Source organism: Dermacentor variabilis, chromosome 5, assembly GCF_050947875.1.
Source record: "Dermacentor variabilis isolate Ectoservices chromosome 5, ASM5094787v1, whole genome shotgun sequence".
NCBI classification, from domain to species: Eukaryota; Metazoa; Arthropoda; class Arachnida; order Ixodida; family Ixodidae; genus Dermacentor; species Dermacentor variabilis.
In genome coordinates, this window is record NC_134572.1 from 103,540,645 (window position 1) to 103,566,580 (window position 25,936).

General features: G+C 46.7%; 2 protein-coding genes across 3 annotated transcripts in view; both read left to right on the plus strand.

Moving 5' to 3' along the window:
• Positions 1-4,755, plus strand: part of LOC142583003 (ATP-binding cassette sub-family G member 1-like) — a 72,339-nt gene extending 67,584 nt beyond the window's left edge. The window contains exon 13 of the mRNA XM_075693217.1: positions 1,709-4,755. Coding sequence (XP_075549332.1) covers positions 1,709-2,053 — 345 coding nt within the window. The 3' untranslated portion in view covers positions 2,054-4,755. The remainder of the gene's footprint in view (positions 1-1,708) is intronic.
• A 19,715-nt stretch (positions 4,756-24,470) lies between these two features.
• The window catches only part of LOC142583004 (beta-1,3-galactosyltransferase 1-like), a 136,521-nt gene continuing 135,055 nt past the window's right edge, over positions 24,471-25,936 (plus strand). The window contains exon 1 of one of the 2 annotated variants that reach the window (XM_075693221.1): positions 24,471-24,775. In XM_075693221.1, coding sequence (XP_075549336.1) covers positions 24,725-24,775 — 51 coding nt within the window. In that variant the 5' untranslated portion in view covers positions 24,471-24,724. The other variant, XM_075693220.1, reaches the window with a different exon arrangement.

Below are 25,936 nucleotides of genomic sequence, written 5' to 3' on the forward strand. Positions count from 1 at the left end.
CTTGAACGGGGAAAAAAAAAGGGCGAAATTCCTAACCTGAAGGTGGCACAATACTCAAGTTTATTTACGCATCGTACTCCCGTCATCCAAGCTCTAGTTCATGCGTCCGTTTTCTTAAGAAAAGAGCGCATAAGAGCGCAGATGTCTCATTCGTCGGAGATGTCTACGCTTTCATCGGAGGATGAGTGCTGCGCACTCCCCGCTTTCCACTGAGCGTTGTCATCAGTTCCGTCAGTGGCATTGCTGATAAAGTCCTTTACTGAAGCGTCAAAGTGGCGCGGAGGAGCCATGTTGCTGCTGGCTTCAGCAAACTACAGAATTTTAATTTGGAGAGCCGCTGAACAGTGGCATCGCGTTACGCTATAAACTTTGGATGACGCACACCACAGGACATCAAAGTCACACCGACCCGATATAAAAGGCGAAGAGAACTGAAAACGCGGCCAAACCGAGTCACAACGGGATCGGATGTCGATAAGGCCATATATGGCTGTGGCTATGCTGCTACGCGTTCGTGAACCTGCACGCCACAGGTTACCAGGTACTGACCCACGATGTTCTGAAGACCACTACACACACAAGGGGCGACCTTATCTCTATTTGCAAGTTTGTAACCTATATGCAAGTTTGTACGTGCGCCGCACAGATGGTGTCACGTCGTTTTCTCTTTGCTGTAAACGTATATGCATTCTCCCGGCATCGCCGTTAAATAATAATAAGCAAGTACTTTAGATCTGGCCTTTCTATAGCTACTCTAGCATTAGATGCGAAGCAGGATAACATAAAACTACTCCTCCGTGGATTTCAGCATCACTTTCAAAGCCTAAAGTGGCACTCGTGATCAGCGATCACTTCAATAAGCACTATGTACTTGCTATTATAGTGACCTTTGGCACTTGTAGACACTCGCAAGCTTTTCCAACCAGCAAAAAGAACACGCAAGTCTACATTTACTGGTGCTTTACAACTATATTAGAACACATTAAATAGAGGACAAGCGCACCATTTCGTCAGCTCTCCGAACGCTCTTCCGCCCCCCCCCTTCCTTATTTCCCACCATCATTACATGATTCACTCAAACTTTCAGCGCCCAGCGACGTACACCCGCGAGCAAAAGTATTCGGACCACAAGGTCGCCGAAAAAAACGGAATTTCTTCGTAATCAACACGCATAAACGGGAACTGACGAGTGCACTAGAAAATCCGTAATGCCAAGTGTGTACTGCAGTCTTTAATTTCAAGTTGCATTCACGGACAAAAAAAGCAAATGAGTTTTATCGCGCAATCCCTGGCCCGTATACTCTTGCTCACGGCTGTACTTGATTTCCTCACGCCTAACGCCTGACGTGAGTTTGAGACCTCTCGCATCAGCTTCGTTTACGTGAACTCGACGCAAGTATAGGTCGGCTCAGGAGTCACGCGGACGCATGCCGACCGCGTTTACAGGCATCCTTCCAAGCGGATTGGGTGAGTCAACCCATCCCTTGCAAGCAGGTTGACAGAACTCACCTCGACGCTTGCTCGGCACGATCAGTTAGCCGTTACAGGAACCCGACGGTAGGTCTTTACCCGACGAGTCATCTCGACCCAGCTTTATCAGGTTAATGTAAACGCAGCTGTAGAGTCTATCAGTAGGGTGCCAAATGGCCATGCTAGAAAGAAAAAGCAGGGTGTAACAAAATGTGTCTCCTCACCCTTTCCATTGCAGACGGCGGTGTTCGTCGCGCTTCCGGTGGTGTCGCCGTTCTTCTTCTTCAGCGGCTTCTTCGTGCAGTCGCACCTCGTGTCACCGTACATACGCTGGCTGACGTACCTGTCGCCCATGTACTACGCTTACCATGGCATGCTGCTCTCCGTGTATGGCTATGACAGGCCGCCGCTCAGCTGCGATGACTTCATATGCCTCTACGAGGACCCCAAAGAGTTCCTCCAGTTCACCGGCACGGCGGACAAGAAGTTTCACGTGCTCGTGCTGTCTCTGTTCGCCTTTGAGATTGTCTTCCGCACGGTCGCCTTCGTCCTACTCAGGCTCAGGCTCAAGCAAAAGGAGTGAAGAACGCGTGCCTACAGACATTTTGTGCGGACTTGTTGGTGATGTTTTCAATTGGCAAACCTCTTTAGCCATATGTAAGCAATGGATAGAAGGGACGTGTTGAAGATCTAGACCCGTACTGTGTGTTGTGTTCGTTCAGTTCCGTTCTCATAAGAGGACTTCTCATCTTCATCTTGTATAAGCACCATCTATGGCAGGGAGCTCAAGTTTCATAATGTGAGAACAAGGGTGCAATTTTTCTTAGGCCACCGCATTATCGAACACTGTGTGCGGTCTTTGCTCCTTTACTGCCTCCTGCTAGGATAGTATTTGCCCGCATCAAGCGGTAAACCACGCAGAATGTCTTCTCGTTCTTTTTTTTCGTTTTCTTTGAAAATTGACTGCTAAAGTTGCCTTCGGTGTAACCCAAATATAACCCAAATGTTGGTCAGAGACAAATGTAAATAAAAAAACGAAGATTACGCCAGGACCTAGGTTCTGTGCTTGATCCTTCTTTTCACCTTTATGAAATTTGCCCCTTTTATTGCAATGTGTGTAGACCCAAAGAACCAAACCAAAATGCTCAAAGCAATGCTTCCCAGTGTGTACCATGCATGTCGTGTGACTGCCAGCCTCAATTTCTTCCTGGCTATTGCACTGGGAATAAGCCGAAAAAGACTAAATCGCGATCACGACGTCCTTGTATTGGTGCAAGCGCCCTGTGCGGCGTTCATTGTGTAGCCGCCCAGGTACTCGCATTTCTGTCGGCTGGCTCAGGTTTGACAACCATGACATGAGTTCCGGTTCTGGGGTTGTCGGTTTTCTTTCTTCGCACACAGAACAGTGCAGTGACGATGATAATGTAGCTTTAAGATATCTTCAACTATGTTTGCCTGACCATGAAGACGCATTTCTTCTGTGCGAGTGATGACGCGACTTTCGATGAGACTCCATGCATGTTTTTCCGGCGCGAAGAATGCTACATACGTGTCACATTGAAGGGCAAGAGTGAGAGACAGATAACACTTTATTGTTCTTCAGTGATGTTTGATAAGTGGCTTCTTGGGCATTGGATTCTTCCTTCAGCGTACCAGGTTATCCGAAGTGCGCTGCCGGGTATTCTTGGTCCTGAAGGGTTGTGGCTACAATCAGCTGGCCAGCATTCTGGAAAAATGAGCTGGTTGAGAATGACATAACCATAACACGTGCCAACTGAAGGGCAACAAAGTAGAATGATATTCGGCCTTTTAACAAACAAGTCAGTGGAGGTGGGTTCACGGTGTGCTAGTACAGTCGGGGCCAAAAGATTACAAACAACGAGTGGCATGAGAAATGTTAGTTTTCTAACACTCCAGGCACATGGTCGGTCTTTCTCATTTGTTTTTCTTTTTTTTTTAGAAGCGCGTCATGGACTTTTGAGTTCTATCGCTACAGTGCTCACGATACCACTCATAGACAGCAGAGGACTTGAACTTTTTCTCGGTGCACTTGGTTCAAAACCTTTTATAATGGATTGTCTATGTATGGTGCGTGGAATAGTTTCGACTTAATACGGTTCCAGTTTCCTTAACATGCTTTTTATCTTAGGAGCTTTTGTTTGGGGGTAACCTTACGCAGAGCTATGTTGGCTAACCTTGAGTGAGAAAAAGACGTTGTGTATCGTTTGTTCTGTGTGCATCCTTTTCTATTCAATATTTACAGGCTTTTTAAAGCATCAGAGTATATGTAAAGGTTGCTTCGAACTTTTTAATACAGAAAGTGGGTACAGGACTATTTGCATCAAGTGTTAAACGTTCTGTATACGCTGGTCCAAGCCCACTGCGGACACTGGTTTATGAATGGGGATCCTACGAAGTGTTCTCTACTATTCACTTATATTTTATGTCACTAGCCAGGTTCACTAAGTGACTGTGACGCTCCGTCATCATCTAATTTTATTGGACTCTTGTATTGTGTCATGTCATGTAGGCTATTCTCCTCGTAATTTTTCCCCTTTTTTGTGCTGAGATGTTCTCACAAGTTTCCTTACATCATGTTTTGCCGCTCCGAATCAAAACTATGGAGCGCCTCTGGAAGAGATCGAAAAATATGGAAAGCAGAAAAGGACAGCGGGACTTCCTACTCTTTACTTCAATTGCGGAAATTTCACTGCACACTTCCCGATCTTCGCTAGGAAGCGTGACGTCGCTCCCACAAATCATTCATTGGTAATCGAAGCTTTTCGGCGATATAGAAGGCTTCTTTCCGCAAGTTGGGGCATGGCACGTTGCTATTGAATATAACGAACCCTGTATGTGAGATTCAGTTCTTCTTTAAGCGCCGATAAAATGTCAAAGAACTAGAGAGAAACAACGAGCGTACGAGCTAGATGTAGATGAGTTCTCTTCTTTTTTTGCATTTTCGGCGGAAAGCGAAGTGCACCACAACAACAAACACATCTATACACTGACGTTACGCTTCTATATGCACTCTCAGGTGCATGTAGTTGGGGATGTGTGTCTGGATGACATCACTTTCGGCCATTTTACGGGCATTTCGGATTTGCTTCGTATGATGTAATGACCACAGTGTCACCATGTCTTTTTACCTCCACGAGGTCTACCTTGCCGGAAAGTTTAGCTCTTGATTTTTTCAGACCATTTATAGCCACCTGCGTTTATGAAAACGAAGCGATAGGTTTGAAGTATACTCATTGTCACTGTATAAAATGTTTTTATTCCTTGCCTTTGGTCATTCTTATTGCTTTGTTTTTTTCGTAGCTGTCGCAGTGGAATAGCCGTCGCGCATTCCATGCCAAAAGCATCACTTTCATTTCTATGACACAATCTTATTCAATATGTGTTATCATTGATCTTATATTCATAGCGAACAAAGAGCAAGAAGACGCGCAGATCCATACTCTTGTTGGAGCCTTAATGACCCGAAGCTTGTTTGATTTAGCGAGGTAGCAGCCATAGTAGATGATACCAGGGTGACCTAGTCGCCTTTAGCTGTTAGCTTCCTGCGTCGTGAAGACAAATACGTTGTATGATGCTTGATGTTGGTGAGTGGCGCATGCACAGAGAAGTACGACGCGTATCAAAACTCTTCAAACGCCCTTGTGTCGCAATGGCACATCATTTCTGGTGGTGGTGGTGATAGACTTTATTGAAAGGGGGAAGGGTAAAGGGGGACGTGGCTGAGGGATCGGGCTCAAGTAAGGCCCGGGGCTTGCTTGGCCTTCTCCACCCAGTCCACCAGTTCAAGCTGTCGGTCGACGTCCCCGGAACTGAGCCAGATGAGAAAACGGGAGCGGGGTGCATTCCCACACTATGTGTGTGAGTGTTCCTGTTTCTGAACAGAGTCTACATTGGTCGCTTTCCTTGCCCCCTGTGATTTTGTTAACTTTGGGTGTGGGTATGTGTGTGGCTATGTGTGTGTGTGTGCGTGTGTGGGTATGTATGTGGGTGTGGGTATGTGTGAGTATGTATGTGAGGAATCGACAAGGAATGGGCGCATACCCAAAACCGAAGTTACTGTTCGGGCACATACCCAGTGGGACATGCCCAGTGACCCAAGTTGTATACTAGGTCGGCGAGCAGCAAGTTGTCTATGCGGACACATTTCCGGTGGTCCAAATTAGGCACTTGGCAACACAGCCGTGAGCATATTCCCAGCGACCCAAGATGTCCGGATCTATCCACAAACATATCCGGCGAGTAAGTGACGACAAACGACAAACCGTCTGAGAAGAGTCAAAGAACGCTTCTCTTTAAAAGGAAGTAGTATTTCGTATGCAGCAACCGTGGGTCGCACTTCTCGGAAATGTTCAAGCTGCTACTATCCAGTGTTTAAATACTTGCACAATGATACAAAGATTGTTCGAGAAGAAAGTATTTATTTGCTCACGCTGAACCAAAATACGTTTTTCAAGTGTACAATATATTGAGCCAGAAATACTTCAGTTACCGCATTGTCATTTTTTATGCTTCCTGATCATACTAGTGCTTATTCGTGCTGCTTTCTCTCTTTAGTCGCATTTTCCCGGCACAGCCAGGTACATGGGTATAGACATATAACTTGCGTTTACAATGAGTCAGCATGCAGTGCACCCAAATGCATGGGAACCGGAGATTTCAACTTCTCTTAAAGCGTTTGCAATACCTCGCGTGTTTTGCTAGGTGTCTTTCTATAAAATTAACAAAATTCACGGGAAGCTTTGCTGTGTTAAAAAATAGATAGCGCCATTTAACGTTGACTAGAGGGAGACAACGTGAAATTTCCACAATGGCCACTCATATTATCATGAACCACGACAACACGTTGCCGAGGTTAGCTAAAGGTATACGATTGAAAACGTTTTACATTGCATGTATGGTAAATTAGCACTCAAGCTGACAGCATTTTCACACATTTCTTGCACGAAAAGTAATCAATTGGGAAAAAAATACCGCGCAATCTATCATGTCACAATATTACGCGTTGAACGATGATGACTGCTCGCGCTGTTGCAAACTGCAACGTAGCCAGAACAGGCAATTTATTTGCAATGTACGTCAGGTTAACGCTGTAGGCTCTGTGGTTGAGGTACTACGGCCCTGGCTCTTCACACCCTTTAAGGCCTTGATTCGACTACTACAGCATAGTCCGAGTGGCTACATTTATTCTTAGAAGGTAATTTGAAAAAAAAGCTAACGCTGCCACCTCTGCGAATGAAGTCCCTATCACCTCTGAAGAACATCATTATTGATGTCGGCGTACCACTAAATAAAATTATGGAAACGTCCAAGTGGTAGAACCAAACTCGAAGTTTTGTTTCTTTTCCTAAAATGCAAGAGCGTTGACGCAGTGAAACTACCGAATCGAATGGAATATTCGAGAACAACGAGATTCGAATATTGAATCGAACACTGTGTCCTTTCACGTTTCGAAACAACGTGAAATATAGAGTTTGCGTGGAGTTCACTTGGTAAAATAAAATAAGAAGACGCTTAGTTGCATTATTTGATTCATGTTATGCCGTTCGCAAGTACGTGTGAGGCCAACTGAGGTGCTTGTAAATGAGAAACAACTGCTTTCCGTTATCTGGTGCACCATAATAATGACGGCAAGGAAACAATGGAGCAGCATGCCACGTGATGCATTTGGAATGTTTTCTTCAAAGAAGAGAAGTGTGATATGTACTGCAGCACAGCACATTGCTAAAACAATAATAAGATGGTGAGTCTGGCCAAACAACAAGTTGCTTCGCCTTTATTGAGGCAACAAATTTGTATATAGGCGTCCTAAAATCAAAGTATTCTTATTCATTTACTGCAAATTTTTATACATAAGCTTTATGTCCCGAGTGTTCACTCGAAAACACTTATTTATTTTGTAATTTATTTTTTATTTATAGATACTGCAGCCCGTGAGGGCTATGGCAGGAGTGAGTGTACATGTGAGTAAAACTAATTACGATATGCAGAACAGGAACATAGAGATAGAAAAATGTAAAGGAACTATACATCAGGAATGGCAGTGAAAATTTTAGAAATGGGTGACGAACGAACTTCGGCAGGTAAGAAATTCCACTGTTCAAAAATGCGGGGGGAAAAGCTGTATTTGAAGGTTTTAGTGCTTGGATGATATTACAGGCATGATAGGCTCTTGTTGAAGCCAGGCAAGCTGGCGTTAAAAGGGAGGGATCTGATAGGTGACACAGAGAGTTCTTATAAGATTAGAAAATCTTTAGATATTCTATGTGTCGCCGTCTGGAAAGAAACTGGATGTTTAATTCAGCAAGTGCAGCTGACGGTGAAAAGTCTTGGTGGAAGCGACGGTAAAAAAAACGAATAGCCTTCCTCTGGACCGACTCAATACAATTAATTTCCTATTGTTTATATGGGTTCCATATGGAGGAAGCATATTCTAAAACTGGGCGAATCACTGTTTTTATGCTACTAATTTAGTGTCCATTGGAGCAGCAGACAAAGTCTGGCGGATGTAACCAAGTTTTTTGAACGCTTTACTAGAAATGTAATCTATATGTTTGGACCAAGACAAGGTGAGTGTAAAAATGATGCCTAAATATTTATATTGAAAAACTCTTGTTAGTGGTACACCGTTGCAAACATAATCAAAACGTACGGGCATGTGTCTGTTAGTAAAAGACATTATAACAGTTTTATCAAAATTGATGTCATTTTCCAGGTATCACACCAGTTACAAAGTTAAACAAAGGCATCCTTAAGGTGCTGATAATAGGCGAGTGAGTCAACTGGACTGTACATAACACCATCATCTGCATAGAGACGTATTTTTGAAGTAACATGGTCTGGAAGGTCGTTAATCAACAATAAGAATAGTAGAGGGCCAAGTACAGACCCCTGTGGGACCCCTGAGGTGACGTCGACTACAGGCGAATCTGCAGAAGCATAGCATACGAATTAGGAACTCAAAGAAAGGAAATTGGAAATCCAAGACACCAACTGAAGGTTCTTTTAGAACATTATGGAGTTTCAAAAGCAATTTAGAGCGTAGTACAGTGTCGAAAGCTTTGCTAAAGTCAATGAAAATGGTGTCAATCTGATTACGTAAGGCAATGTAATGGGAAAGGCCATGAGCAAACTCCGTAAGTTGGGTAACAGCACAAAAAACCGCGCCTGAAGCCGTGCTGAAAGCGGTTCAATTGGTTATTATTTTCAAGGAACATTATTGTATGCTTATACATCATGTGTTATAGTATTTTACATGAGGTTGGAGTCAAAGAGTTATGCCTATAGTTAGATAAGAGCTGTCTGTCACCAGGTTTATATAAAGGTAATACTTTAGCTCTTTTCCAGGAAGGGACAACGCCACTATTAAGCGACTTCTGACCTATAATGAAAAAGAGAGAGATGCAAATGAGAGAAAGACAGGGAGGTTAACCAGACTTAAAACCTCCGGTTTGCTACCCTGCACTAGGGGAAGGGAAAGGGGAAGTAAAGACGGAAAGAAGAGCGTGACAAAAATAAAAGCGTGAGAAAAAAATATGAAAAGGGATGAAATGGGGTCATTATAGTCTTTCTAATAGGCCACTGTCACGTAGAAAAGTCAACAAAGCCTTGACCGACTTTTGCTGCGACGACAGTTCACGTCGGTATTCCAAAACTGACTGTTCTGAAAGTGGCCTGTCGTCAAGGCGTGCCAACGTGGTCGCTAGTGACAGCTGGTGCGCGCTGTATTGAGGACAGTGGCAGATACGTGTTCGATGGTCTCCTCGCCGCCGCAGTGTCTGCAAGCCGCGCTGTCGTCCATACCGACTCGGAAGGCGAAGGATCTTGTGTAGGCGACACCAAGCCACAGTCGGCAAAGTACTGCTGTTTCTAGTCGAGAGAGTCCAGATGGGGGTCGAAGTCGAAGGGATGGGTCCAGTCGGTGTAGACGTGTGTGCTTTAAGCTTGGTGTGTCCCATAAAGTTTTGATGGATTCATTTGCAAGCACACGAATTTTCGTTGCAGCGTCTGTTCTTGAGAATGGAATGGAGTCTTGCAAGCCCTCCTCATGTGCAAATCGTGCTGCTGCGTCGGCAAGTTCATTGCCCATTATGCCACAGTGGCTTGGAATCCACTGCAACGTGATGTCGTGTCCTTGCTCGACAAGGTGGTGAAGCAGCAGTCTGATTTCTAGAACTAGTTGTTCGTGGGATCCTCGGCGTAAGGCAGAAACCAAACAATGAAGTGCAGCCTTGGAGTCAGTGAACACGCTCCATTTCTTGGGTAGTTCTTCAGAAATTACACGAAGTGCACAACGAATAGCAGCAAGCTCCGCGGCAGTCGATGTAGTCTGGTGAGAGAGTCGAATCTTTATGGTGGAAGGTTTTGCAGGAAAGATCACCGATACTGCAGACCCATTCACCGTGGTTGAAGCGTCAGTATACAGATGATGATGATCGTTGTACGTCTCGTACAGCAAGAGCAGTGAAAGCTGCTTGAGTGCTGGAGACGAGAGTTGGGCTTTTGTTCGTATGCCTGGTACGATAAGTCGAACCTTTGCTTGAGCCAAGCACCATGGTGGAAACGGAACTTGCGCTGGAGCTGTATAACCTGATGGAAGATATGCACGATAGGGCAGGACAGTTTCACAAAAGGAAGCACGTGGTCGATCCTCTGGCAGTGAGGCTAGATGATGGGCGGGGGCTCGAGCAAGGTGTCTTACGTGTGCTCTGAGTGCTTCCATGACTATATGGGTCTTGGCTGGGAAATCGTGTGCCATCGCAATGGTTTCAGCCGTTGACGAACACCGCGGCAATCCAAGACACACTCTAAGCGCCTGGGCCTGGACGCTTTCGAGTGTACGGATATTACTTCTGCAGGTGTTGGTCAGCACAGGCAAGCTATATCGCAAATACCCAAGAAAGAGCGTCCTGTACAGTTGCATCATTGCATGTACTGAAGTACCCCAGACATTTCCTCCAAGAAACTTAAACACATTAGAGATATCCGTCAGGCGCTTCTTTAGGTAGGCCACATGAGAACTCCAGCAGAGGTCGCGATCAATGATTACTCCTAAGAATCGGTGCGTCCTGACATAAGGAATGTTTTGACCGTCGATAGAGACATCGTATGATCTCATTGGCTTCCGGCTAAACGCGACCAATGCGCATTTTTCTGGCGAGATCTTGAGGCCTTGTTCATTTAAGTAGGCCGATGTTGACGTGGCAGCTTTTTGAAGCCTGGCGCGTACTTGCGGCCGTGTCACACCAGATGCCCACACGCAGATGTCATCGCCATACATTGAAATTTGAACTGTATAATGAAAAGATATTGCTAAACAAACACTATTCGATTCCTATTCGATATTTCGAATGTTAGCTCACCCTTAGTTTCTTTCAGTAGCCTATCGGTGTCACTTAGTGCCGTGTTTACCAGGATGAAGACACTATGCTTGCAGACACCGGTAGGCATTGTCGATGTATTCGAAGTCCTATAGCGCCGTCGCGCAAGCTCCATCCACGTTCGCCGTCCTCGCTTGCACGGCTAACATGAAGCTTTTTTTTTTTTTGGAGAGGGGGCTAAGAGTGCCAACTTCATGATTTGAATAAGACACAGACGTTGGTGGGGGATTCAAGATGAATTTTGACTACCCGGGCTTCTTTAATGTGCACCCAATGCACGTCCTTGCATTTCGCCCCCCGTCGAAATACGGCCGAACGAAATCGCTGATGGTCGCAATGACGGCCGACGGCGCCTGAATGTGGCCGCAGCGCGTCATAGTGCGCTTATTTTTTGACAACGCGATTAACGCGGGTTTCAATGAATTGGTTTTCTCTGTGTCGTCGGTACGAATAGCAGCCGAAACGGAGTACTTGCAACCCGCCTCTCTGAGACGGTCGGTGTTTGCTTTCCGTTTGCAAGATGAAACGCCATCGGATCGTTGCTAGCGATCACGCCATTCGTTTAGTACTGGGCGCTGCTTTACGAAACATACGCGCATTCCATATGATTATGTTCTTTTCAGTAGTATTTCATGTGAAAAACAAGATCTAGCCGATTTCTATGTCGCCGAGAGCGGCAATAGAAGCGATCGCCTCGGCTGGGTGATGGGACCGACGAAGTACCGTCACTACGGCGACGCCGGTTGTGTAGGGCCGCGCAGTCTGAACTGCTGGCAGCGGCCGTCCGACCGCTCCAACTCTGCGCCAACTTTGTACATTTTATTTCGGGCGCGCAATTTCACTAACACGTTTAGGCGCGCGTTTCTGACATCCATGCTTCAACTAACGCAGCTGTGACCGTGCTGCATGCGTATATGCGAACGTGCGATGGTATATCGACATTGCAGGTGGCTCAATCCTTTGAGGTGAAAATAAATTTGAAATGTGGCGTGCTTTGAGGTGTATGTGCTCGCTCGACATACATTCAAGGCTTATCCTAATCTAGCTTTCCCACAATGCGGCAAGAAGTTGTAATGACGCGCTATTGACGACGCAGAGATCATACATCGGCTAATGCAGGCCACGCAAAATAACGGAGAAGCTTGGCTGTTACGAAATGTTCGGCGCATAATGGACGATCTGGTATCAGACTCCAACTTCCGCTTTCTACCGCGGCGGCCCGTTGATTGCGACGGTTTTCATCAACAGGAAATCTATGAAACCTTGAGCCTCTTTCGTATTACCGCGCAGCGCAGCTCCTAGATCTGCATACAGCGTTTCCTTCTTTGTAAGGCCATATATATAGACTTCACATGCGGAGCCACACATGCATGCGCGAACCCCAGCGGCTACTGAGGTAGGCGTGGCACTCGCGACGGCTAGGCAGCGGAGTGCCTATACCGTGCGAAAAAAAAAAAAGAAATAAGAAGCTGCTGACGACAGCGACACCGAATTTTCGTGACGTAGCGCCGAGGTGTGGGTCTACAGAACGGAGCAGAAAACGTCAATTTCGCGAGTCTACAATTGCCGCAGTGAGTACCCATGGCTGTCTTATACGTAAGTGAAGCCAATTTTGGCGAGCTCTGAATGGCCGTCCAGAAGCTCGTAACTCGCTTCCTCGAAGCGGGGACCACGCCTTGAAACTATGGCGTTTCGACGTGTATATGCAAGGCTCGCGCTCGGCGACTGTAAACACCGGTTTGTCCGTGACATTGAAAACTCGCAACGAGAAGTAAATGGTGTCAGCGGCAGCGCTTGAATGTGCAACACACAAAGTGCGCAGTTGGAAGCCACGTGTACCCGAGGCGTTGTTCTGTTTTCCGAGCACGTGGGCGTCAACACTAAGGCGTTGTTAACGACAGCTACATTTACATTAGCCCGTAACGAACTGTGTTTAATTGTGACTGGAACAACAACAGACAAACAAAACAAAAAGTGTGGGGGGGGGGAAGCGTGAGCGATTGGCTAATGGGAAAAGGGATATGAATTCCAGCCGACCGCTGAAAGTGTAAAGACCAAAATGACTCAGCAGAAGGAGGGACTTGAGCACGTGCTTGGTCAGAAGACATTTCGCAAGCGAGCGTCCAAGAAGATTGTCGCGCCGCTCGAACGTTTCGTTGTTTCCGTCGTGAATTGGCAACACGCTTTATGGTGAAATCTTACGCAACGTAACTTGACCTACAGCCTTTTCGTAAAGTTTTTCTTCCTCTTGAAAAAACTTAAAACAAGAAATATGAAGATAACAATATTGTTTGTAAACATTGTGGTAATTCCTTCCTTATTAAAATCTATGTATTTCGTGTACATCTGTACCGAAACAATCTTTGAAGTAATGGCAGTAGTTGAGCGAAATAATTTAGATCCACCAAAATTAAAGAGCCCCCCTTTATTTTGAACTTGTCCATCATCCTTCTGTTCAGATAGAAGGGTAGCAATGAAAACAATTCATCTCTTCATATTCTACGCCCCTGTAAACGTTTACATATACTCATAAGCACACTACATTAAAAATAAATCCTGAAACTGGCATTGAAATAGCTATAACCTTATGCATAAAGGCCACGATTTCACGGTGACAACGTTAACAGTACACTGACGGGGCCAAATAGCGAGGAGCCCACATCTTGCGATCTTCACCTAGTACATTTATAGTAATGATGAAGTCAAATAAATGCATACACGAAGGAGCTTCATTTATACGCATACCAGCGCCATGTTTTAGAGTGGGCCGCTAGCCGCTAAAGCTACGAGAGAGCTTTCCGCTAGCTTTAGCGCTATGAGAAAGAAAACGGGAGCGCGCCACGAGGTAATCCGGGCCGGCCTCGTTGTCCACGATCGCTGGGGTTCCGCAATCATTTATATATTTTTTTTTCAGTAAGCTTTGTATTCAGCCACAAATGAAATAACGCGTCTGTGAACTCTGTACCCTACGTGTTTACAATTCAGTTGTGTACGCACAATTTTCATTATCGAATTCTGCGAAGAACGCAATTTATTTTTCATGCAACGAAGAGCAATGACACAACTGAATTCGCATGATGTGGGACGCCTCCACAACACAGCGCGATCGGTTGTTCTCAGTTTTTCATTCACACGATTATAGAAATAATTTTGACGCGTTTGATTAAGCGAAAAAAAAAAGGCGACATATTTGCTGGAGGCGTACGCACATGTCGTGCGCAGAGACCATGTTGCAGTGCAGCCGTTGCCTTGAGCTAGAAGTAGGGCGATCGCTTCATCTGGCTCTTCCGATGGCGATCTTGCGCCTGCGAGCACTGAGATCTACGTAAGACCCATTTGAGAACCAAAGTGGCCGTACGTCATACTTTGGTGGTAAATATTGACTGACCATTTAGAGTTGTCACCACCGTAAAAGGAAGAGTGCAGACGTGTCCATGAAGGCTTCCTACGAGACATCCTCAGCAAGCACGCCTAGCAGCCATGCTTTAGAAAGAATCACGCTGTTTGTACGAGTGGTATACATTTGTTTCATAAATTACCATAGCAATTACCACCTCAAGATTGTCGAAAACGAAAGCAGTGACACTCACTCATGGCGTGCACGTGAGGAAGGCACATAATGCCGTCAATGCCGTTATGTGTCTGGAAATCTGAACTGTCTAGTGAAAGAGGCGTCTGCAGGTATAAGCTATAAATAGGCGTTCTAGGCATGCATTCTTACAAATAAGAATTTGTCTGTACTAGCGTAAACATAACTGTTATTTTAGGTACTTTATAAGCAGTGCTGGGTCTTTTATTATGTTCCATTAGTTGGACACGAAAGCCAGCATCCGCTGCACTTTACAATCAGATCAGGGCCAAATTTCTGCTAAAGTGCCATAGCTTGCGGGATCGTGTACGGGGCAGTCTGTTTAAAGGCTCCTTCCTGGTTGACCAAGGTGTCGTTTTCCGAGTGACAAAGGCAGCAGGTAGTATACAGATTCCGCACATGGTAAGAACTGCTTTCTGTTATTTTTTTACTTGATTTTGAAACCCCGTTGGCTCTGAATTTCTGTATTTACCCTGCAATAGTGTTGTTTTTTTCGAGGCGTTGAACGCGTAAGGTAACACAACCACTTTCCATTTTTCGATTGCACGCTTCGGTAGTTTGACCAATGCCACCGTTATACTTCTTGGTAACGCTACATGTTCCACTTGCGTTGAATAGGTACCAGGGTGTCCTGGAGTCTGTACGGGATCAGCATGAAAACTAGGGCCATCCAAGAACCAATGTCGACGGGAGTTATAACGTATATAATTTCAGCTCGTCTTCTTCTGCAACCCCCTTAGGGCTACATAGGGTAGGGAAATAAAAATACAGAAGCCGATTGTCACGAAACTTCAACTTAAGGGACGCTCACTTTAATCAACTAGGACGCCTACGTTTAACGCAATGCAATATCGGCACTTTAGTCAGTTTGTTACTTAGAATCATTCTCCCATATTTATTTCTTATTACGGCAGCGTTGCATAAGCCACCCTAGTAAACCTAAGGGAGAACAAAGAGCGGGAATAGATGGAGATTACATCTTCTCCTAACATAGATTTATTAAATATAAGGGCTTGCATCATCGCCAGTTGATTGAATCCGGTGACTACAACGAAGTAATGTGTGAGATCTCTGAAACTGCGACAGTCGTCAATCATGTGTTTCGGCAGTTGTTTCCCGAGCTGAGAATGTAAAATAGGCATGAACATCCAGGCGTGCTCTCTATAGATAAATAACGGAAGCCGAAGAAATTGGCCACTGGGAGGTTTTTTGTCCTTGCGTCCCATCTGGCGTTCGCCCTTAATTATTTTTTAGTTCCTCTTGGCACGAGCTTGTAATTCGTTCATTTGTCTCATCGTAAAACAGTGGTCTGCACTACATTCGCCTTGGCTTATGTTTTATCCTATATTTGACGAAGAATCTTAGCCTAGCTACAAGGACTTTGTGTCAACGGAGTGCGCACGCCCAGTTTCTTCGTTATTTTCTTTCTCTTTACAGTCGGCATTAGCCCAATTTGTACAGTAACAACTGAGCGGCAATAACTACGCCGTGCCCAGCCTTAATTCCTGAAAGCAATCAAGACACCACAGCGGTTCTTAAGCAATGTCCACAAGGAAGGAAGGAAGGAAAAAGTGGAGAAGGAAAGGCAGGGAGGTTAACCAGTTTGGCTTAACCGGTTTGCTACCCTACACATGGGAGAGGGATGGGGGAGATGAAAGATGGGGAAGGGGGAGAGGGAGAGAGAGAGCACATAGCACAGCACACACGCATCGTCCGTTGGAGTCCATCAATCTGGCATGGTACGTGATATCGCTGTCACAGCCGCTTGTCCAATCCCGTCTCTTTCAAAAACCGAAATAGTCCCTTCGTCGCCTTCACCTGCGATGTCTTCTGTCGGCGGCATGTGAGAATCGTGTCGAGGGACAATGGTCTAGTGTCAAGGTGCGCTAGAACGGATGCCAGGGACTGTCGCTGAACATTATATTCAGGACAGTCGCACAGAATGTGTTCCAGCGTCTCCTCGCAAAGACAGGCATTGCAGAGAGCGTTGTCGGCCATTCCAATGCGGAAGGAGTAATATTTCGTGATAGCCACCCCTAGCCATAAGAGATAAAGCAGAGTCGCCTCTCTTCGACGGAGTCCAGTTGGCATATAGAGATGCATCAAAGAGGGCAGGTGGTATTGACGGTTGCTCTGGTTGGTCTGGCTGTTTGGTGTGCACCATAGAGAGAGCGTGATCTCCTGTGCAAGCACGCGAAGTCTGCTAGCTGCGTCGGATCGTGAAAGCGGTATGGCCTCTTCTTGTGCGTCTTCAAGAGCTGCCCGAGCGGCATTATCGGCGTCTTCGTTTCCAGCGACGCCGCAGTGACTTGGCAGCCACTGAAACGTCACGTGGTGTCCTTTCTTTTGTGGTGTATGGAGTAGGCATCTAATATCGAATACGAGCTGTTCGAATGGCCCGAGACGCAGAGCTGATAGTACAGATTGTAGGGCTGCCTTTGAGTCGCTGAAGATTGACCATTGTCGAGGTGGCTCCCGATTGATGAAAACGAAGTGCAGCGCGAAGAGCAGCTAGTCCAGCAGATGTCGATGTTGTTGAAGCAATGTCCACAAATGTTCCATGTGATAACGAGCACAAAAACACAACACCGTGTTCCATTATCTCTTCACCGTTATGTGAATCACAGATAGGCGTGTCTGATATTCCAGTAAAGAATAATAACTGGCTTTCGCAAACTCCCCTCCCCCCTTCCCCCACGAACAAGAGGCAGCACAGCAAAGTTGTATTTGCAACTTCAATATAGAATCAAGTCTGTGGAGACGACAGTCCGAGGCAGTCGGGATGTTCCACGAAGTTTGCATCTTGGTGCGAGCAAGTAACCAAAGAAAAATTGTAGCATCTGTTCTTGACATGACTATGCTAACTGTCTGCGTTCCTTTATGGGTTGACCGGGCAGTATCATTTACAAGGTCCGTTACCGACGCTGCCACAGTGCCACGGTAGCCTTTGAACGATGTTATGTCCTTTCGTGAAGGCTTGATGGTGAACTTCTATTGTCTGAAATACCTATTTTTCGTGGGTCTTGCATCGTAAGACTCATTGCGGGCTCTTAAAAGCTCCCTTGGTGTCACAAAATATGACCCACTTTCGAGGTAGTGCTTGCACGGTGTAATTACCAGCAGCACGTAGGGCGGCAAGTTCTCTTGCCGTAGAAGTCGTGATGTGGGACACATTGAACTCGATTGAGACTTGCACGGCCAGGATGACAACTTTCGTGGAGCAGGCGGCTGAGGCAGTTTCACTGGTGTAAATTTGCGTTCTTTGTTCATATGCGTCGTTCTAAAATAGGGATGTCAACTGTCGTATAGCCACTGTTGAATGACGGGTCTTCTTCGTACCTAATTCCCGGAGGTATGAGGCGCACTTTTTGCTGTTGCAGGCACCACAGGCGTAATACTGGTCTCTCTGCCGGTACAGAGCCTGATGGAACGCAAACGATGATTAGTAGCAACAAGTTTTGAAACTGTGGCTTTAGGTCTATGCACCAGCAAAGCAGCAATATAGTAACTGGGGACTCGACAGAGATGTCGAATGTATGCTCTGAGTTTGTAATGTGTAACGTTGGAATCTTATTGTGTTTAGCAATCATGGTTGTTGCGTGAGTCGAGGACACCGTGGTAATCCAGGGCACGTGTGTACAGCCTGGCCTTGCAAACTTCCGAGCGTGTGAATATTCCTTTTGGCTTCATTTGGCAAAACTGGCAAGCTGTACGGTAAAAAGCGTGAAAAAATTATCCTATTATAAAGCTGCGAATTCTATCGCACTTCTCAGGCCATGACGCAACTGGTTAGGGGTGGCGTTTACGAAAGCATACAGCCTAATCATTCCTTATTGTAATGCCCTACACACCTATCTTTGAGTCATGTGACTGTCAAGAGACGAACGAGCACGTACTTGTTTTGCGTTTGTCATCGTTATGAAACCGAACGTGACGTTCTTTAGAACTTCTAAAATTTATTAGCTAACAGGACATTTTTGAAGAGAAATAACCTTGGAATATGGCTCTACGCGTCGCCGGCTGACAAAGCGACGCGGGCACTGGTGCGGTTTAAGAAATTGACTGGTCTCAGTGGCCAATTGTGGACGTGGTGGTATGGACAATCGCACGTGTTCACATCGCGAGTAGCTTCCTCCTTCCCTCTCCTCTATTTCTTCTTCCTCCCTTAACCCCCTTCTCCCTCGCGTATGGTAGCTAACCCGACTCGCGTCTGGTTGACCTCTCCGTCTTACCGTCTTTCTTTTCCTCCCCTCTCCTCCTCAAGCACTGTCGCAACCTGCCGTGTTTGCTCAGTGGCTATGGTGTTGGGCTGCTGAGCACGAGGTCGCGGGATCGAATCCCGGCCACGGCGGCCGCATTTCGATGGGGGCGAAATGCGCAAACACCCGTGTACTTAGGCACATTTAGGTTCACGTTAAAGAACCCCAGGTCTTCTGAATTTCCGGAGTCCTCCACTACGGCGTGACTCATAATCAGAAAGTGGTTTTGGCACGTAAAACCCCATAACTTAATTTTTAAGCGCTGTCACTTTACCAGGTGGCACTTCCATCGGGCGCAGCAGTGTGTGCAGCGCGTAGTCCTTAGCCGACAGACCTCGAGGTGACATAAAGACCTCGAGGCTACTACCAGGCGACAGACTTCGGTCACACATACACCTGCAATCACTTCCTTCCGAAAACCTCTTCCGGGACAATCACTTTGCTAATGAACAGCAAGCGGAAGGTTTTTAGATAAACTAATACAATGTGTGAAACTCGTGCTCCGAGGAGATTTCTTCGCCCATGTGTCACCAAGCAACCGCCGCTCACGATATGAAAGAGTAAGGGCCCAGAAAGGCGTAGCAATGGCATATCTTCTTAAGCGCACACTGTACTAAACATGTGATGTATGAAAACGGTTGATGGCGGCTTTATATTTCTTGCGTTACTTTAAAGAGATTATTGGTTTCGCCAGCTCTGCGTGATTCCCAAATAACAAGGCAGGGCGTGAACCTATGAATTAACAAACGCAAAATCCCACTGTGTTCAGATGCTTTGCGAACACTTTGCGTTCATATAGACTCAGGCATGTAAACTTCTGTGCCTTCTGTGAGCAAGGCTCAAAGAGCAAATCAGACCCTTCAGGACGACCCAAAGAAACCTTGAAAGACTTTTCAAATCCGCCTGGATATGCCAATAATGCGAGACGCAGTGCAGAATGTATTAGTGTATAAACGACATTGTTAAGCTCATGCGAACAACTCGGGCACAGGAAGCACTAGGGTTCAGGATTGGGCGAGTTGGTATTGCATTCTAGAACTGGTACAGCGCAACATACAAAGGTAGAATCCAGCCGAGCCGGCCAGTTGGAAGTCAGCGCTCTGTTCCTTTATCTGGCCGGCTCGGCTTGTTTCTTCCTTTGTATGTTGCGCTGTACCAGTTCTAGAACGCAGGAAGCACCCCTTCGAAGGCATAGTACAGGGGCAGCTATGACACCATCTGTCACCTGGGCCTGGGAAATGACAGCAAACGACCAAGTAACGTGAACCAATAGCGCCCGACTCCAGCGGCTACGATAGATTCTCGTTGCCTGCTTCGACTGGGCCCTGGGTCATATATGCTATCAGACTGAATACGTTAACTAAGGCCAGCGTGAAGCCCGATGTAAGCGAAAACTACAACCGTGCGGTATGAGACCAATGTCTTCTCTGGTATATTGTGTCATTATTGTGTCTAACGGCTAAACTTTCGAATTAGAAAAAGAAAAAAAGAAATAAATGGCAGGCTTGTGCAGCCTTGCAGAACTGCAGCTCAATTTTCAGTTAAGCTGATTATTTCGAGAATTGAAATTAACAATTTCAGGCGCCTGTCATTAAACTACACAATTCAAAACATGAGCCCCATATATATATATATATATATATATATATATATATATATATATATATATATATATATATATATATATAGCCCGTTTAAAACGGTGCCAGCATGTGAGCTTTCGAGCAGTTGTTCAATTAATTTTTAGCAAAGGCCGTGCTTCACCCACACGCATTTCACTTTGCGAACACATCGCCCATAACCAGCCCCTTGTTTTCGTTTAATATAAACAAGAAGACTCGTTTATTTCACCGAAGCTACGGGGTACCCTAGTACGTGTCTGGTATAACGCATGAATATAGAGGAAAGAAGACGAGCGTTCAGTAATCACAATATACATACGTAAGGATGAAGGAAATGAGCAAAACAATACCCCCAAAATGATGTCCAGTGCACATAACACGTTTCTCCGCAATCTTAGATGCAACTCGAAAATAAGGTCTAAGAAAATGCGGAAATATGTCAATCAAAAGCATAAATAATTACGGTGATGCTATCCTTGACATCATGGATGACAAAAGCGTGCGGCACAGATACTTTGGCAAAAGCAGAAGCCTTCAAAGCATATTTTCCTTCTGTGTTCTCACGCTCAAATATCGAGGTTGCTGGATTGCATGACGTCCAAAAGCTAACACAGATGAGGGGAAATTGAGCTGTCTGAAGATAGCATCGTATCATTACTACGGAAGGTGAACGTTATCTCGGCTCCCGCTCGTGACTGTATCTCAAATTTTACGCTAAATCACTGTGCATTGTCTGTAGCCCCTTTCTTAACGCTGCTGTTTAAGGCATCCCTTTGCCTTCGGACTGGAAAAATGGAAATGTTACTCCAATTAATAAAAGCGGTAGAAAAATAAAAATGTGCAACTACCGGCCCATTTCACTCCCAAGCGCGTTACCTACAAGACATTGGAACATGTCATATATACAAACATAATGGCACACCTTCAAGAAAATAGCTCTTTTGCTCCAACGCAACATGGTTTCCGGGCTGACTTTTCTTGCGACACTTATTTGACCGAATTTTGTCGATATATCATAGCATTTATTTACTTCGGTATGCAGGTGGACTCAATATTTTAAACTTTCGAAAAAGATTCGATACAGTATCTCGTACCTTGTTTCTACAAAAGCTGTCTTACCTTAACATACCAAATACCCCCTGAAGTGGCTGGAAGCTTGTTTTCTCGAAAGAAACAAATGCGTGATTGTTGGTGGTGTTCGCTCATCTGACGTTTTTGTATTATAAGGTGTGCCACAGGGCTCTGTCTTAAGGCGTCTACATTTTCTGATATTTATTAATGATGGAACATTTGTACTGCCACGTTAGACTATATGTAGATGATTGTTGCATTTACCGTGAAACTTCATGGGAAGCGGAGAGTGAACAGCTACAAAGGGACCTGAACAATGTTATGTCTTGGTGTTCCACTTGGAATATGGCCCTCGATCTGCAGTGCCCAAATGTAATCTGTTAAGATTCACGAAGAAAAAAATTGCTGGTTCTCCTGTAATAGAGAGTAGATGTAAGCAAGAAATGGCAACCGGCGAAGCAGATTGGTTGGAGATGATACTAGCCCTAATCTTAAAATGGGTGTAGTGTATGTTCACAACGGCACACGTAACCACACCACACCGCACCCCGCCATACTGTGCACTGGTCCATATGGACGCTGCCCAGCTAGATGGAGAAAAGCGCCTGAAGGAAGCGCCAAACAGCGTGGCGCCATCTCTCGAGGCGATGTAAAACCAGCGCCGCCGAACTCGGGGACCACTGACGTTTAAAGAGCACAGGCAACCCTGTCTCAACGCCTAAAGAAGACAATAAAGAGTATGGTGCCCTGCATCTGCCTTTTTAACGTCGCCCTATTGGAAATGACAAATAAAACTTCAGCGTACTAGAAGTTAGAGCTTGAGTGATATTGTGAACAAGCATTAAGAACTCGGAAGAAATATGTTTTGTAACTTGTTTTCGCAGTGACTAGCGTATCTAATGCGGTTCTGTAGAAAGGGTTTGGGGCCAGAGACTGCATTTTCTTAAGTTTAGCTGATTGCCCGGATGATTTCGTTTTGTTCTCGCAACTTGCCTACATGTTCTCGTTTCAGTGCCGGGATAGAAGCTCTGGCTTTTGGCTAAAGGTCACTTGAAGGTCGGCGGAAATGGGAGCTAAAAGCATTTTATTCTTAAAAAGCAACTCGCGTGGGTACTATTCTGAAATAAAACTTGGCCTCAGCTGTTGTTTTGTTGGATGTCAGTGTACAGCCGACCGTGCCCGCTTTCAAAATTGGGGGGAGGGTTGGGGAGAATGTCTTTGCTTGCTACCCAGACGGTCCCGTGGCGGGACAACTTTACTGTGCCGCACATGATTGGGTGTCAAATAGGCGAATAGTTATCCATTTCTCATATTAATGGCCAACAGCGCCGCAAGCAATTTTTAATAATGACGAGACAATACGGTACCTTCTGTGTCAATGTTCATACTTCGACGTTTAACGATGTGCTTTTTGAGCAACTCTTCCTGAGACCTTATTCTCAGCGTATTTCCATGCTCAAGGCCACCACAAAAGCCTTATTGCCATTTTTGAAGGTGTCTGGGCTGTACAAACGCCTGTTACTCGAAGCGAACATGTTATACTAGATTTTCGCTCTACCTCTTTTTGATACCTTCCTATCTTCACTTTTATTGCGATAGCAATTGCATGGGCACTCCAGGCGCGCTTCTGCCTTCAGCGTCGGTGTCGCCTTGAGGTTCCGAGTAACGTCCAAGGGTGATAAATTCGTCGCCGCGCGCCTTACGCTGAACATGCGAGTAATCGTGCGAGGGTCAGCCGGCGATCGCGGCTCAATCTGGCGCGCGAAAGGGAAGAAAGCGAAGGGCAAACGCGCGGTCTTTCGTCGCGCGAACGGCCGTGGGGGTTGGAAGGGGGGGGGGGGGCGGCGTTGTGCACCGGCATCAACTGCGCATTCCGCGACTGGGGGCAAGGGGAGCTGACTGTCGCAGCTCAATCTCGCGCGCCATATATGGAAGAATGCGGGGAGGCAGCGCGTTGTGAGGGGGGGGGGGGGGGAGCGGCTTCGACTCCGCCCACAACTTCACACAGCCGCGCGCGGTCGTGCGCGCCGTATCTTGAAAGGGATGTGCAGACGGTTCCTTTGTGCGCGCTGTTTTCTGGCCGCTCTTGCGTTGAAGCGAGAATGCACGGTGGCCACTTCACTCGCTGCTGCTGCCGCGCTTGCTCATGCTAGCGTTTTGACAGCGATTGCCCGCGTTCATCGAGTGTGATGTGTTCATGTTTTCTTGTGCGCGTTGACACAATCCTTGTTAATTCAGTTAGTAAGCGAACAGTTCCAAGTTTACACGGCCGATAAAACTGCTGTCCTTACTTCGTATAGCTGTCTACTAATTTCCTATCGCAGTTGATGCTTCGCTTTGCGGGCGAAACTGCAACTTTTACAACGAGGCTTTTAAGGGCTACTTTCCCCAGGATCGTGTTCGTGGGTTAACGCATAACTATCATCAGGATTGACTCCAGCGTCGTCATCTTCTTCCACGGCTGGCTCGTTGGCGCCGCTCTGCGCGACCGCGCTCGTGCCAGTGCTCCTGCGTTCGTCGTAATTAATAAACAAATTAATTGAGAAACACGATGATGTAACTAATTTTCCAGCTAAATAGTTAAAGCATAGTTCCCCCCGGTCGCGTCCGTGTGTAGACACAAAATCCCCATATATGTGGGCCGATCCCGAAGATAGTGTAACACCGGGCCGACCCTTCGGAATAGGTGAAGCAGGCGTCAAGCACTCCCCACACGTGGGCCGATCCCGAAGATAGTGCAATACCGGGCCGACCAGCGGCGGTGGTGCAGTTCGCCATTAAGGGGCCCAGATACGCAGCTTCGCTGGTCATTCATCTTCACAGAGTGGAAGGGCACTGGGTTATTTCGTATATATTTTAGTCAACCCGACATGGCCTTAATTAACTTTTCTCTCTGAGGTCCTTCCTCGTATCGCTCTCTCTGCTAATCACAACAAAATCCGCGACGCAAGTACACCACGCGCCTAGTGCCATTTTCAAACCCCGCGCCCCTACGGAAAGCACACAATGTTTCGTGGAACTGTGGCTAGATGGCGCTGCATCTGCATCTCGGCCACCTTTTTTGCCGTTGGTGCCTCTCCGTAGCGAGCACGGACGACGTACTGCGGCGTGATGAGTGCGTGTAGAGCTCTGTCGCAGGCGCTCGACTCCGATAGGCTCCGGTGTGCGCTGATAAAGTTGAAAGCGACGCGGGAACGTCCCATGCATTAACCGAGGATGACCTGATGCTGCGGCGGCGGCGACGCGCGAGCGATTCCCGACCGCAGCTACAGCAGCATGCCGGCCAGCGATCCATGAAGCCGCGACTAGACGCCGATGGCACCGACTACGTTGTCCAGACGGCCGCACGCCAGAACCAAGTCTCAGGTGAGCCGTCTAGGTGTACTCCCGAAAACACCAAGGCGCACGACATGCCTGCGCGCAATTCTTGGACGAGCCTCTTGGATCATCCGCGAGCCCTGCCACCGGAAAACGTCTTCATGAAGTGGTGCCTGTGGTGCTACGCGAGCTTTGTTTGTGTGATATGTGTGTGTCGATCGTGCTCCAAATTGAGCCGACAGCTCTTTCGGCGGCGCGCCTTGCTCGGAGGAGGCGGCGGCCAGCCTTTGCGCGACGCCTCCGGCTTGCGGGCGAGGTTCCAAGCGAGCCTCGTCCTGATTTTGGGGCTTTCGAAGAAACCCCTTGGCGACGTCTGGCGTGCTTCTGGGCGATCGCTGTTCGCAACAGGCGTCCGCTGTCGTGTCCTTCGCGGCTTGAGAGGGGGGCACTTTGAATGGACAACCGCCGTCACGCATGACAAGCGCGCGCGCGTGTGCGTATGTGTTTGAGGCGCCGGTTGCCGGAACGACGCAGCTGCTCTGCCTGGCCAGAATTGCGTCTGCGATTGCCGTCGCGGAAGGGTTACGATGTCTTGAAAGCTCGAACACGGGACAGCTCGCCTATCGCGACAGTCTCGTAACATCCGTGTGGAAGTGGTGGCTCGCTGTTCCACGTGGTGCGGTCTCCCGCGACGTAAGAATAAGGCAACAAATAGAAAACCGGTTCACTAGAGCGGGTATCTGTCGGCTCGATCACTTCCTCGCTTCTCTGTCGGCGATGAGTGGGCGTCGTTGAACGGTCTCGCCAACTGCTCGCCCGGCAACGGATGCGGAAAACAAGCTGAAGAAACCGTGGCGTAGAAATTGCGGTGGGAGCGGTTCTAGGTCGGAGCACATCCGTGTGGCGCCTTTGGAAATCGTGTTGTTTCTCGCTTGGTCGTCGCTGGTTTCGCGCTGCAGCCGCTTGTTATTAGCATACCTGCCAACCTGTGAGCATTACGACTCGTGAAAATACGCTGCCATCACAAGAAGACGTGGGGTAAAGTGAAGCATTTTATTAAAGTTTGCCTTGAGCACACAAATTGTATGGAATACATCCGCACTTTATTAAGGATGATTTACATTTAGACTTTTTCCACTCTGATTTTTCCAACGACTATGTTTTGGCGATTTCACCTGCTACATGACCTTTTATCAATAAATTTGCTTG